Source organism: Rissa tridactyla, chromosome 10, assembly GCF_028500815.1.
Source record: "Rissa tridactyla isolate bRisTri1 chromosome 10, bRisTri1.patW.cur.20221130, whole genome shotgun sequence".
NCBI classification, from domain to species: domain Eukaryota; kingdom Metazoa; phylum Chordata; class Aves; order Charadriiformes; family Laridae; genus Rissa; species Rissa tridactyla.
This window is the reverse complement of record NC_071475.1, coordinates 16,299,783-16,312,772: the sequence shown is the minus strand read 5'-3', so window position 1 is coordinate 16,312,772 and position 12,990 is coordinate 16,299,783. Positions and strand designations below refer to the sequence as shown.

Genomic DNA, 12,990 nt, shown 5'->3' with positions numbered 1-12,990 from the left:
AGTGATGGAAAAATGTCCTTGGTGAGGGAGAGTCCTCCCAGGTCTGAAAAACAGCAGGGAATATGGAAAGTAAAGTAGGAAAATCCATTGCAATTCCAACTGCTACTCTAAAGACTGACATCCTGATTCTATTTTTGTCCTTAGAAAGAGCCTGACAGCCTGGGCCTGGAAAGCAACGAGTACCAAGTGAAAATCGGCCTTATCTCGTGCGAGATCCAGATTGTTTCAGACAAAGTCATCCACTGCTCTGTCAACGAGTCGCTGAGCACCTCGGAAAGACAGTTACCAGTGACGGTGAGTGCCAGGAGCCTCCACGCTCCAAGCACACGGGGCAGAAGGGGTCCCTGTTGCAAACCCTGAGTGCGAAGGAGCCCGCTGTGGGCACAGGCACTGGCCAGGAACGCTCACGGGCTGCCGTGCACGGACGGGTGGGCAAAACACACTGTGCGTACGCAGTGCTAGGGCTGCCCTGGGTCACGGAGAGGGGCTGCCACTGAACTGACCGTGCTGTAAGCTGGGGGCAGGAAGGTTTTGTCAGTTCTTGTAAGGTGCTGTGAAATCCCAGGCATGTGAGTTTTTGTCACTTGCGGTAATTGTCTTTCCTGCCCCTCATGAGATGCGTTTGGGGATTTCCATACAGTTTTTGGTCAGCTGGCTGCCTCCTGCCAGCAGCAGAGCGCTACAAGTGGGCAAGAGAACGTGACCCCCACCGAGCTGCAACGAGCCACTGGAGATGGGTCCCCGCCTGTGACCGGGCAGGGCAAGAGGAGTGCACAGGGCTGGAAAGTTCTGTGTTGCTTCCCAGGGGCTGACATTTTGTCACCACAAGGAGCTCAGTGTTGAGGACTGTTCGTCTTCGCGTCTGCAAAATTCGTAATACTTTGTTACTGTCCTTTCTTCCACAGAGGGCTTGACATAACTCCTCCTCTTGCCCTCAGTTTCCCTCATGTCACATGCAGCCCAGTGACAGGCTGGGATGTGACTATGGCTCTTCGTATCTGCGGAGAAAACGCCTCCCTCGCCGTGGTCTGAGACCCTGCAGCCCCTTCCCAGTCCCCATGTTAACAGTGAATGGTGGGAGCCTGCGGCGTGGGCAGGGAGGAGGAGGACGGCTGTGACGGGAGGTGACGAGGCTGTGGACTTGTGCTGCCCAGAAGGCGCAAAGATGCACCACCAGTTCCCTGGCAGGGTTGTCCACTTTCCTGGTTACAGCCTGTGGTGTATGAAATTCTGTGGCAAACTGGAAATATGGAAATGCAGAAGTAGCAGAATTTCCCAAGTCATTTTAATGGAAATTTTGAATAGGGTAATTTTGGTTTTAGTGAGAACTGAGAAACAGGGAAATCCCATTGGGGAAGAAAAGGAATTTATGAGTTTTCTAGTCTTGGTTTTATAAAAAACATTCAGGACAATGCCCTAGTAGGTTCCTAGGAAGCAGGAGAATACCCAGCCCTAAAACATCACATAGCTGTTAAGAGTGTACCAGCAGTGAGAGTGCAGCTAAATAATCAACTTGTATTCACGTCTGCGCGCACTTACTAAGCCTTCATACGTGGTTTGAGTTATCGCCCGCTGGCCATTTCATCGGCAACAGCTGCCTTTGTAAAATTCTTGTGATGGCTTTGATCACACGGGGCCTGGCTTGCGCAGTGGTCCCTACCTGGTCTGCGTCAAGGACAGCTGTGGGGGGCTGCGGAAGCCTCGCCTGCTGGTGCAAGGTCTCTCTTCTGGCAAGCCGAGATGCCTGTTGTCGTGACTGCCCAGTTTGTTCTTGTTTAGATGGCAGAGCTCATATCTGCAGTGATTGGAGCACAGGATACAGCCCTTTAAAACGTGTCCCACTGTTGATCTTAATTCTGGCCATGATTTTGGGGATGCCTGCTCTGTGAAGGTGTTCTCAGGCCAGGTCCATGTTAGCAAGTCACCTGGGGCAGCAGGAGCTGTCTGTAGGTGATGAAGATGGGGGTCCTGAGCCTCCCTGTGTTTTGGGGGTCACTTTCAAGTAGCTCTTTTGGGAGCGCCTTAGGTGGGCTGGAGCGCGGTTCGCGGTGACCCCTGAGGCAGCCCCGTGCCCCAGGAGTCCTGCCATCCCGACAGCTTTTCCTGGGAGCAGGGTGTCCGCTGGCCCCTTCTGCACCCCACCACATGCTGGTGACAGAAAATGTTCTCATTTAACCTGCAGCCTAACTAATGGCCCTTACAAAAAAATGTATTGAGTAGAGCAATACAAATAAACAAGAGAAGCTTGCCGAGGCCTTCAAACCCATTTTTGTTCATGACCAAACTGTTTAAACACTGAATTAAACAGCAAGCGTGGGATTTCTCCTCTGGCAAATGCAAAAGGTTGAGTTGGTGGGGAAAAAAAAGACTCAAAACACATCGAGGACTTGCCTCATTGCAGCATTTCAGACAAAAGAGGTGGAAATCTTGAGGCTAGGCAGGGTGCTGCGCAGACTGTGAAACGAACCTCTGTAGATGCTTGTGCGGCGCTCATGGCTCCCTGTCCCCATCCCGCATCTCAGCACCCCACCAGCACACACCAGGGTAGAGACAAAAGCTCTTAGTGTTGGACACTGCCCGGAGGCAGCACCCCAGAACCCACCAGCGCCAGAGTCCATCTGAGGGCTGATACAAGGGCACACTGGGGCTTGGAGCCGCGGGAGCCTGGCCGTGTGGTCCAGCACTGATGGTCGGAGGTGCTGAAAGTTTTCCTGACCCTGGGTGACGGCAGCTGGTGTTGTCTGCGGCAGGGTGGTCCTTCCTCTCTTGCCTGTGGTGGGAGCAGCACAGGGGCAGAGCTCTGGGCTTGTCTGGATGCCTCCAGTGCCCTCACCAGTTGCCCTCACTGCTTGGATTTCCTGATGGGCATGGACCTGTGAGCTACGCGATGTTTGGTGCATGGACGTGGTGGGAAGGCCCCGCTTGTGGCACTACTTCGGCCCAGCTGCTGAGAGGTGACTGTAATTTAAACACAGTGTGCACCTTTGCTGGAGGTGCTCCGTGACACAGGTGTAATCATAAGATTATTCCACCTCTTCCCTACCTCATTTCAGGTTTTTTGCTCAAGTTTCTCTCGCTTCTCATTCCTTGAGAGAAGTGAAACTTGCATTTCCAGAAGTGAAAGACTTGTGTGGTCATGAGTCTTCCTTATCAGATGATGCTGTTGAGTCCTTTCATCCCAGAGGCCTAGAGCGCCGTTTATAAACAGCGCTGAGCAAACTCGCCAGCCTGCCTGTGATGTGTGTTGGCTTCTTCCCTTCTGGTGATCAGGAGACCGAAGGACTGAGCTCAAGTGGTTTGTGCTTGATGTCACAAGAAATACGGGCCGGGAGCAGAGCCAGCACCTCCTGACACCCAGTTCACTGCTTTAGCCGCAAGATCATTACTTGTCTCTGGTCTCATTGTTGTTTATTTTTATTTCCTTACTTTATTTATATTTCAAAGACTTTGAAGTTTCTTTGCCGTCCTTCTCCTGAGTGGCAGCAGCTCTGCTTTTGGAGGAGAAAGGAGAGTTCAGCTGGGATTCAAAGGCCATCCAGAGGCGTAACAAAGTCAGATTAGTGGAAGTGGTTTTCTAGTAAAAACAGTACAGGCAGTACTATATGGTGAGGTGAGCTCTCTAAGAAGGGGTTGTCTCGTGCTCTGGGGTGGGTATGGCGGGGCCATGACGTGGGCTAGAGCCTGCGGCTCTGCCGCCGAAGCGCTGTGGTGGCCCTGGGATGGGCACCACTGTGGTACTGCAGCCTGCTGTGAGCCAGCCTCGGCTTTCCACCAGAGCACACAGGAAGGGAATTGGGCTCTTTTGAGACACACAAAGTCCCCGAGATCCAGCAGTGAAAGGCACAGCGCGGCTTCCCCACGAAGCCCGGTGGGCTGAGCCAGCGTGGTCAGTACGTCCTTGGGCGAAGGTCTGCTGGGCACTGCCCCGTAGTCCCTCCTTGCTCCACCTTTGAGCTGCTTGGCAACGTGCTGCTCAGCTCCTGCATTTCCACCCTCCTTCTCCCTCTCTAGATCCAAGTTGGAAAATTCAACTACACAATTGCGATGCTGCACCTTGGGGGAGGAGAGACCGCGATCATCGTCTCCATTGTCATCTGCAGCATCTTGCTGGTCCTCTCCGTCGTAGGTAAGGGAACAGAGCAATGAGTTTCCACGTTTTTTCTCGTTAGATGTGGAGAGGTGAAGGTGACTTACTCACACGTTAGGAAACCTCTGAGTGCTGCCGTTGTGCGGTATCTGACACTGGTCTGGGTGCAGCAAGCAGCCACTCTTCTTTGTATGGGACCAAGCCAGCACCCAGGATCGAAGCTTCCTGCAGTGTGGGGCATTTGCTGGCTGCATTCATAGTTCAGCTCTGTTACTTGAGCCTGTGGTATTTATAACTTTACCCTTTTCCTCCAAATACTTAGTATATAGTGTACCATATACTTAGTGTATAGTAATTCTATAGTAACTTAGTAGCTACTGTAATACAAAATAGAGAAAGGCGTGAGAAACTGGTCTTGGACTGGACTCACTTGAACAGGGCTCGCTCACAGGCATGACTGTCCCAGACCATCCCAAAGGCCCACCAAGCCCGAGGTCCTGTCATCAATAACAGCCAGTGACAGGCACCTGGCGAAGAGCATGAAGAACAGAGCAAGCGTCCTTAGCTGCAGATCTGGAGCAGACACAACAGTTTGCTAACCTCACTGGAAGCTGTGCAACACACCTGTGTCCTTTGGCTAGGATATCTTCTCATCGCATGTCCAGAATGACTGTGCAGCAAGAAACCTGTCAGTTCACAGCAAATCAGGTGTTTCTAATAGGGACTTAATTTATTTTTAATAAAGGTTATAATGCACACAATTTATTAAATGCACCACCCGTCATTAGAAACATATTTCTGGAGGCATGGGAAGACTGTCAGACATGAACAGTGTAATACAGGTGGTAAACGTCTTTAAAATCTGTGTTCATTAATCAGCTGGAATACATTAATATACAGTTAAGCTGAATATAAACAGCCCAGACCTAAACCGAATATGACAGTTACAGCACGATCATTAAATTCCATCTGGTTTTACTTATTTACAGATAATTGACAACTGACTGATCAGATACCAGTCTTGTTGTAGGTGTTAAACCAAGACTGAGTTTAGCTTTCTGCACCCGTGTCAGCGGAGGACCGCTCTGATCCCAGCTGCAGCTGCTCCTAAGCCCTAGTCCAAAAGGCTCGTTCCCTTCCTCTTTTCCAGCTCTCTTTGTGTTTTGCACAAAGAGCCGCAGAGCAGAGCGCTACTGGCAGAAAACCCTGCTCCAGATGGAGGAGATGGAGTCACAGATCCGGGAGGAAATCCGCAAAGGTAAGTCACCGTGCTGGGCGCCAAGGAGGAGCCAGGACTGGGAGGGAGACGCCAGAATAGCAGGGTTGAAGCCATTCGCCTTCTACTCTGTAGAAGTTTGTAGAATTATTTACAGGAGAATTTCTGTCATTGCCTTCGAGCATCGGCAAGGTTTGTGAATGTGGCTCAGCAGCTGGAAGTGTGGCTGTGCCGCTGTCTTGCTGCCTGGCTCAGGCAAACCACTGACCTTCAGTGCCACTGGTTTACCTGTCCTCGTTTAACGTCCCTTGGCCATGTCACAGGGTTGCTTGAAGGCCACACTAACCTGTACTGTGCTTTACCGTCGAGTGCAACAGAAATCGCGGCACACTCCTGCTAGAGCAATGGGAGAAGGCAATGCAAGCATCTGCATCTGCTGTCCCCGCGGCCTGTGACTCTGCTGTGCGGGCTGAGGTCCTCCTCCTGCAGAACCCGCTGGGGGCTGCTCTCCTGGAGGCAGGGGACCCATTCCCTCCATCAGCACTGCGGGATGCTGATGGTTAGACCCCGACGCAATCGGCTGCTCCTCGAGAAGCCCTGCTTCAGCCCACTCGAGGCAAAGGCTCGAGGAGGCAGAGATGAGACGTGCCACGTATTGCCGTGCCAGCCTGCTCACTGTCTCAGCTGGTGGAGTATAGCAGCTCTTACCATCTGCGGGTCTCTTTGTGTAAGGTTTTGCGGAACTGCAGACAGACATGACAGACCTGACCAAGGAGTTAAACCGCAGCCAGGGAATCCCGTTCCTGGAGTACAAGCACTTTGTCACCCGGACGTTCTTCCCCAAAGTAAGGTGATAAGCGTGTCACGGGCACCTAATCGCTCCCAGGTCCCTCCTAACCAGATCAGGGCTGTGCTTTCCCCCTTCTAAAGCGTCATTATAGTGTAACAAAATCATTCCACTGTTATATATTTAGTTGTCACGTATTTCAGCCTCGATTATCATCAAAAGTTGAGCTGTAGCTCCTGGGGTGTGAAGTAGGGTCAGGCTCGCTCGCACACGATAGGAGCCCGGCGGCGGCACCGTCTTCACAGTCGCTCTGGCTCGCCCGGTTGATGCCGTTGGACACCCTCTTCCGAAAGCACTCTCTCCCGTGAGCAGAAAGTGCTGGGGACTCCCCCTTCTCCCCAGGGGCTCCAGTGTCACCCCACTCTGTTCGGTGGGGGCTGAGGCTGAAGGGTGGCTGAAGGGCGGCTGAAGGGCGTAGCTGCTGGCGACGTTCAGGGAGAGGGGGCTTTTTGTTCTACCCAGCATCCCCAGCTCCTCTGCCGGTCCTTAGGAGCTCGTTGGATGTCTCCATCTCCCTCTTTCTCTCCTCTCCGGCAAAGGCTGGGTGCATGGCGCTCCCAGTAAGACGCCCCTTGTGCTCCCAGTCCCAGTCTGTCTGCCCAGCATCCTCCTCCAGGGCCGCACCAGACGCGCCGGTGCCATAATTCCCGTCACCGGCTGCTCCGCTGTGTCGCTGTGGGCCCTTAACAGCGGCTGTATTTCACCCCTGAGGCAATTGCATTTCAGTGGTGAGGAGCGAGATGATGATTTATGACTGCAGAGTGTTTCATTAGTAGTTATTACTCAGGTTTTTAAGTTATCCAATCTCTATATATCTGCACGCTAGAGTCTTTAAGAATCCGTCTGCTATATGAATGTTGGAGATTTAAACATTTTTCCCATCTGTTTCAAAAGTTACATATGTTAAAACACACAGTACTCCTCTATTTTGACTTAGTCTTCTATAATGCTTTCTCTTCTGGGATTTTTCTAGCTGTCAAATTAGTCTATTTGCAGTCTCCCTACCCTAACGGCCTCGTGTCTGTGCAGACATCTGCCTCCCCCCATTCTTGTGGTGTTTGCTCATTCAAGAGCCTCTTGCAAAGTGTTAAAGGGTTTGTAAACCATACCCATGCATTTCTTCCTAATGGGTGGTCTTCAGTCCCGATGACATGTCTCTCCATCTTGTTCCCTTGCGGTGCGCAGCGAAGGAGGATGTCCCTGGCGGGGTGCAGCCGCCCTCCGCTAACGCTATGCTTGCTTGCAGTGTTCCTCGCTCTACGAGGAGTGCTACATCCTGCCGTCCCAGCAGCTCAGCTCCCAGGTGGGCTCCCAGGTCCAGGAAACTCATCCACTCCTGGTGGGGGAATGGAAAGTGAGTAACCCAGTAACAAAACAAACACTCCTGAGTGGTTGCAAGCCATACTCGCGTGTGTTGACAATGCTGCGTGCTTTCTTGTGGTGCGTGGGGGATGCTTAATCACTGAAAACAATTAACACATACCAGCTTCAAATCAGCTTTGGCTGATTGGAGAAGGCAGATCTGTGGATCTGCTCTCACACGGAGCTCTGTCCCGAGATTCTCCCCTGCTCCAGTGTGGGTTTTTCTTCCTGGGTGTATCACATTGTATGTCACCTCAGTCTGCAGTTCATCATAAAGGAGATTTCTCCAAGCAGGGGCTTGGTAAAAGCTGTTGTCCCAGAGCTGGGTTTCATGTGGGCAAGAAGGAGGAACTGAAGAATCGGTCACTTAGGTTGGAAGGGAGATCTGCTTAAAGCAGCTCCAACTAGATGAGGTTGCTGAGGGCCTTGTCCAGCTGCGACAAATGTCTTCAAGGATGGAAATCCCCCAGTTCCATTGACTGACCACCTGAAAGGTGAAAATTTCCTTCCTTACATTTAATCAGTGTCCCATGCTCTATCTGGTGTCCCTTGCCTCTCGTCCTAGCACTGTGCCAGCAGAGAAGAGCCTGGCTCTGTCTTCTCCGCCCTCCCCCCTGCCAGTGGGGCAGCTGAAGACTTCAGTAAGATCTCCCCTTATCACTTCTTCTTAAGGCTGACCAAACCCAGCCCTCTCCAGCTCTCCTCGTACGCCCACTAATTGTTTTGGCAGCCCTAAGCTGCACTTGCTCCCATTTGCCAACATCTGTCTCATAGCGGGTAGCCCGAAACTGGCCACAGTACTCCAGTAGCCTCACAAGCGCTGAGCAGAGAGGAATGGCCACTGCCCCTGTCCCGCTGGCCGAGCTGCTTCTGATACAGCCCCGGAGGCAGTCGTGCCCCTGCCAGTAAAGCGTGCTGCTGACCTGAGTCTTCAGCTCAGCACCTCTGCGTTCAGCAGGGACATCCTTGCAGTCGGGAATGATAAAAGCTGGAGGAAAACAAGCAGAAGGGTTTTTCTCACTCTGCTTTCTAAATTTCTCTTTAGATCCCTGAAAACTGCAGACCCAATATGGAAGAAGGAATCTCGCTGTTCTCCACCTTACTCAACAACAAGCACTTTCTCATTGTGTTCGTCCATGCTCTCGAGCAACAGAAGGATTTCGCTGTTAGAGACAGGTATGAGCTTCAGAACAAAAGACCTGGCAGCTGGAGGAGAATGATTTATTCCTAACCTGTAAGCAATCCAGCCCGTGACTGGAGCCGTGTGTTTCAGCTGAAGGTTGAGTTACACTTGCCTCCCACTTTCCTATTAGAAACAGGCGACCATAAACCTCTGTTAGTCTGAAGAGCACTGAAAGATACAGTGAGTGACTCACTCGTGAGTGTTTGTATCCCTGAACACTTGGTTTACCGGTAAGAGGGTGTGAGCTGACCCAAGGTCCTGCAGCACTGAAAGAGGGTTTGAAGTTTTAACACGGTTGAGAAGGCTCATGAAAATTGTCTGAAATGCTGCCTGTGTGTTTTGGGGCTTTTCTATGCCAGTCAGCAGTTTAGTCTTGTTGTATTGGTCCTTGAGTCATACACAGCTCTGTGTTTCAGATGTAACCTGGCCTCCCTGCTTACTATTGCATTGCATGGGAAACTGGAGTATTACACCAGCATCATGAAGGACCTCTTGGTGGATCTAATAGATGCTTCAGCTTCCAAAAACCCCAAGCTGATGCTGAGGAGAACAGAATCTGTGGTGGAGAAGATGCTCACCAACTGGATGTCCATCTGCATGTACAGCTATCTCAGAGTAAGAGAACCAGATGACTGCTGTTGTGGGTGTGAGCTCAGCACTGCATGCCGCGGCAGCGAGGGGTGCGTGGCACAGCTGAGGACCTGCCAGCATTGCCACTTGAACGGGCACTAATGGTTGACAAACTCCAGAGTATCGAAAGGTTCAAGTGTGGAAAAGCAACCGTAAGTTCAGTTGCTTCTCCACTTCTGCCTGGGGATTTGGTGAGATCAGACTTCGTGGCAGGCCTTTCCTAAGGCCAGAGCACAAAGTAACGTTTTCACCATGCTTGAGAAGAGAGCCGTAGGGGGGTTGAAAAATAACCAGAATGGCTTGAGGTTTTGGAAACCGTTCCAGTTATTTGTTGTTTTCTCTGACCAGCTCACGCAGCCAGTTCAGCATTGTCTTGAGCGCGAGAGCCCCGGCTGTCGGGAGCCGCGGTGGCACCGGGGCTGGAGGCTGCTCCGTGCCAGTGCCTGGGGGTATGTGGGGCTTCTTATGTGGGAGGAGTCCTCGTGGTTCCATACTGGCCAGACAGATCTTAGCAGGAGAGGAGGGATTCCTGTCCCAGAAGCCTGACTGTCTTCCGATGGTAACGAAAAGGAATATATTTGGCATCTCGGAGCACATCAGCAGTCCATCTGCTCAGTGCTTTATCTCCAACATTTGCCAGTTCTGGTTGGAATTTCCCAGAAGAATTGAGCAATAACTTAATTGATTCCACGGCAGTTAATTGGAGGACACCCCATTATACCCACAGGGGAGAGTCTTGAAAAAGCCTTTGAAAAATCTCTTTTCCCGAAGTGTTTGCTATAGCCACATAAGCAATGCTGTATTGTCCTCATACGTATCATAATGTCTTCTGATCCCAGCTGATGACCACTTTTTGTCCTAAAGCCTATGCTTTTGTAACTCATAATCTTTAATTTTAGTTCAAATAGTTAGCCAGTATAATGAAAGAAAAGTTACAGGACCGAATTAGGATGTCTGTGCTGATGCAGCATGACTATCCGGCCTGTAAGAGTAGAAAAGAGTGAATTCATGACATTTTTTTTTAAGCTTCAGTTTTTGTGCCTATAGTTAAACCATTGGAGAAAAAAAGTGCTGATCTCTCCTTTTGGAGAGTGGAGACCACATGTGAGGCATCTGATCCAACGCCAGTTTGTGCTAAAAATGGACATTGTGCAAGAAGGCTTTCTCGGGGAGGGGGGGGAAGAGGAAAGTTGAGTCTTATCACGCGGGCCTGAAGACTTGGGCATGTTATATAGCTAATTAATGGCGAGGGACTTGGGAGTGCTGGCCCACCGCCCTCTCCTGGGGCGCCTGGCGTGGAGGTGCCCATCACCATGGGCTTGGCCAGAGTCTATGTCGGGGCTGGTGGCTGTCCTGCGGCTGAGGCGATGCCAGCATGAGCTGTGAGCTGGCTTTCCCGTGCCGTGCAGCCCTGGCCCGCCCCACGGAGGGAGGAGGAAGGACAAGGTATGGATGGGAGCAGGCCTGCAGGGCGGTGGGGGCCCTTAGCAGAGTGATGGGCCACCAGCTGAACCTGCATTTCCATCCGTCTGCGGATGGGTCCTCAGCAGGGGCTAACGTAGCACGCTGGGTTTGCAGTCCCCTCCTCGCTTCGTGTGCCATGGCAGTGCAAACCATCGTGGCACTTTGTACCGCAGCCTATTTCACATTTCTTAAAAGCAAATACTAGAGTGCAATAAAGAGTTGTTTTCCAAGAGACATTCACATCACATGTGCCCCACAGTGAAGGTGGGGGACCTGATTAGAGGAGAAACCACGCTGCCTGCTGAAATATGGAGGAGGAGGAGAACTGATCAGACAGAAATGTCCGGAGAGGCCCTTTGACTGTCGCAGGTGGACATGGGCTCAGCAAAGGGATGGGAGGTCTCGGTCCAGGTCAACAGAGCCGGGGCCTTCCCTGCCGCACAAATGAGCACGGAGCCACTGCTGTCAGACAGACGGCATCTCCTCACACGTGGGCTGGTGTCAGCTCAGGGCTGTGATTTAAATACTAGCAATAGTCAAACGCCTCCCATGTGCCTTGCTTTCCTCTGGATCAAACTCTGTTGCCTTCAGAGAGGCATTTCTTGGTTAAAAAAAGAGGCTGCCCGCCTGCCTGTAGCACTGGTCTGTCAGACGTGTGACGATGGGTCTGGTTTTCATTCCTGAATTATCCCCATTAATCACAACGTCTATTTGAAACAGCTGCTGCAAAGGTCCCTGCCGTTGTGCAGTGGAAAAATTCCAAGTGCTTGTATTTTCCCTTGTAAGTCAACGCTACATGTTCGAAACATTTGTTTTGTATTAATGTTCTGCCTAACAGTCCGTCCATTTGTGTTTTGGGGGAAAATGATTTGAAGAAGCTGTCTTCAACTGGGAAGGAGTCGCAGGCCACAGTCACTAGTGGTCTGAACATGTGGAGGGCACCTGAAGGCGATGGAGCCACCCCTCCGACAGGGGAGGTTTGGCTGGGTGCGTGCAGGAGATGTGATGGAGAACTAGCAGGAGGCTTGCTGCTCGCGACCAGATTCAGAGGAAACTTGCAGCATTTGCAGAATCGATGCAGACTTCTGTTTCTGCAGAACTGAGTGAGAATTGTAGATAAAATGGTCCATGTTTCTACTTTCCGCTACAGCTTTGGTGGAAAATGCTGGAAAGAAAGCCTTCCCCATGAGATACCGTGGTACCATTGTGCCTGACTCCTAACAGGATCAGGGGACTGGGAATTAAAGGAAAATTAAGGTCCTGGAATTCAGCTTTTAGGTCTGGGTCCAAGCTTCCCAAAGTTTTGCATATGGGATGGAGCTGAGGGTTGGTTCTTCACAGAATGCAAATAGATAATCGTCCCAAAATTAGCAGGCACTCGGGATAAGCAGCTGTTTTCTGTGCTTTTCCCACCCCAGCCTCACCAAGACATTTTGGAAATGGCTGTAACGTGTTCCTGGGAGGACATCTCTAATGACTTGTCAGCCTTGTTAATAGGGCAGCAACATGTGAATCCAGTCTGTGCTCTAAACCCTTTTTTTTTTCCCAAGCATATAAAACCCAAGCCCTCCCACACTCACGGTGCGTGAAACTGTTCAAGTAATGCCAGCCTTGAACTGTGCTTTCCATTACTGCAAAGTTATTTCAGTGCCCTGGGTAGCTTTAAGAGCCCGTAACAGTTCAGTCAAAAATGAAAATGAAGTCTCATTAAAATACATTCACAATAGGAGGAAAAAGGCCCCAGACTGTGTTTTTTTAAGTACTTTTTTGTCCTGAATCAGCACTGATCTCTTCTAGTTAAACTTCCTTTCTCCCAACTAGCCAAGTCCAAAGACAGTTTTGATTCGTTTCCAGATGAGTTTTCTGAACAGCGCTTGAGGTTTCCAAGTTTGCCATTTTATCTCTAGTCCCTGCCTGCCAGCCCTGCTTTCCCCTCTTTGAAATTTGCTGTCTGATTAGCACTTTTGCAGATTTCCATAACATCCCACAGTTCCTGAGCCTGAAAGCCAAAAAGCCAAAACAGAAATAGTATCTCTCCGGCAGAACGCTGTCGTTCCTTCCCATGAGGCCAGTCCTGCTCACGCACGCTGCGGCGGGTCCGAACGCCGCTCCTCCGCTTCCCAGTGCCCCACGGTCAGCCCCGACCCCTGCAGCCTGTGACGGTTTCAAGCTGTAAAGAGCTCCTGCATCAGCAGGACTCA

General features: G+C 51.1%; 1 protein-coding gene across 1 annotated transcript in view; it reads left to right on the top strand.

Annotated features, from left to right (window-relative positions):
* PLXND1 (plexin D1) overlaps positions 1-12,990 on the top strand; it is an 89,408-nt gene that overhangs the window by 57,104 nt on the left and 19,314 nt on the right. Inside the window, exons 20-26 of the mRNA XM_054216450.1 lie at positions 145-294; positions 4,012-4,126; positions 5,238-5,345; positions 6,036-6,148; positions 7,397-7,504; positions 8,558-8,688; positions 9,112-9,310. Of these exons, the coding sequence (XP_054072425.1) occupies positions 145-294; positions 4,012-4,126; positions 5,238-5,345; positions 6,036-6,148; positions 7,397-7,504; positions 8,558-8,688; positions 9,112-9,310 (924 nt within the window). The remainder of the gene's footprint in view (positions 1-144; positions 295-4,011; positions 4,127-5,237; positions 5,346-6,035; positions 6,149-7,396; positions 7,505-8,557; positions 8,689-9,111; positions 9,311-12,990) is intronic.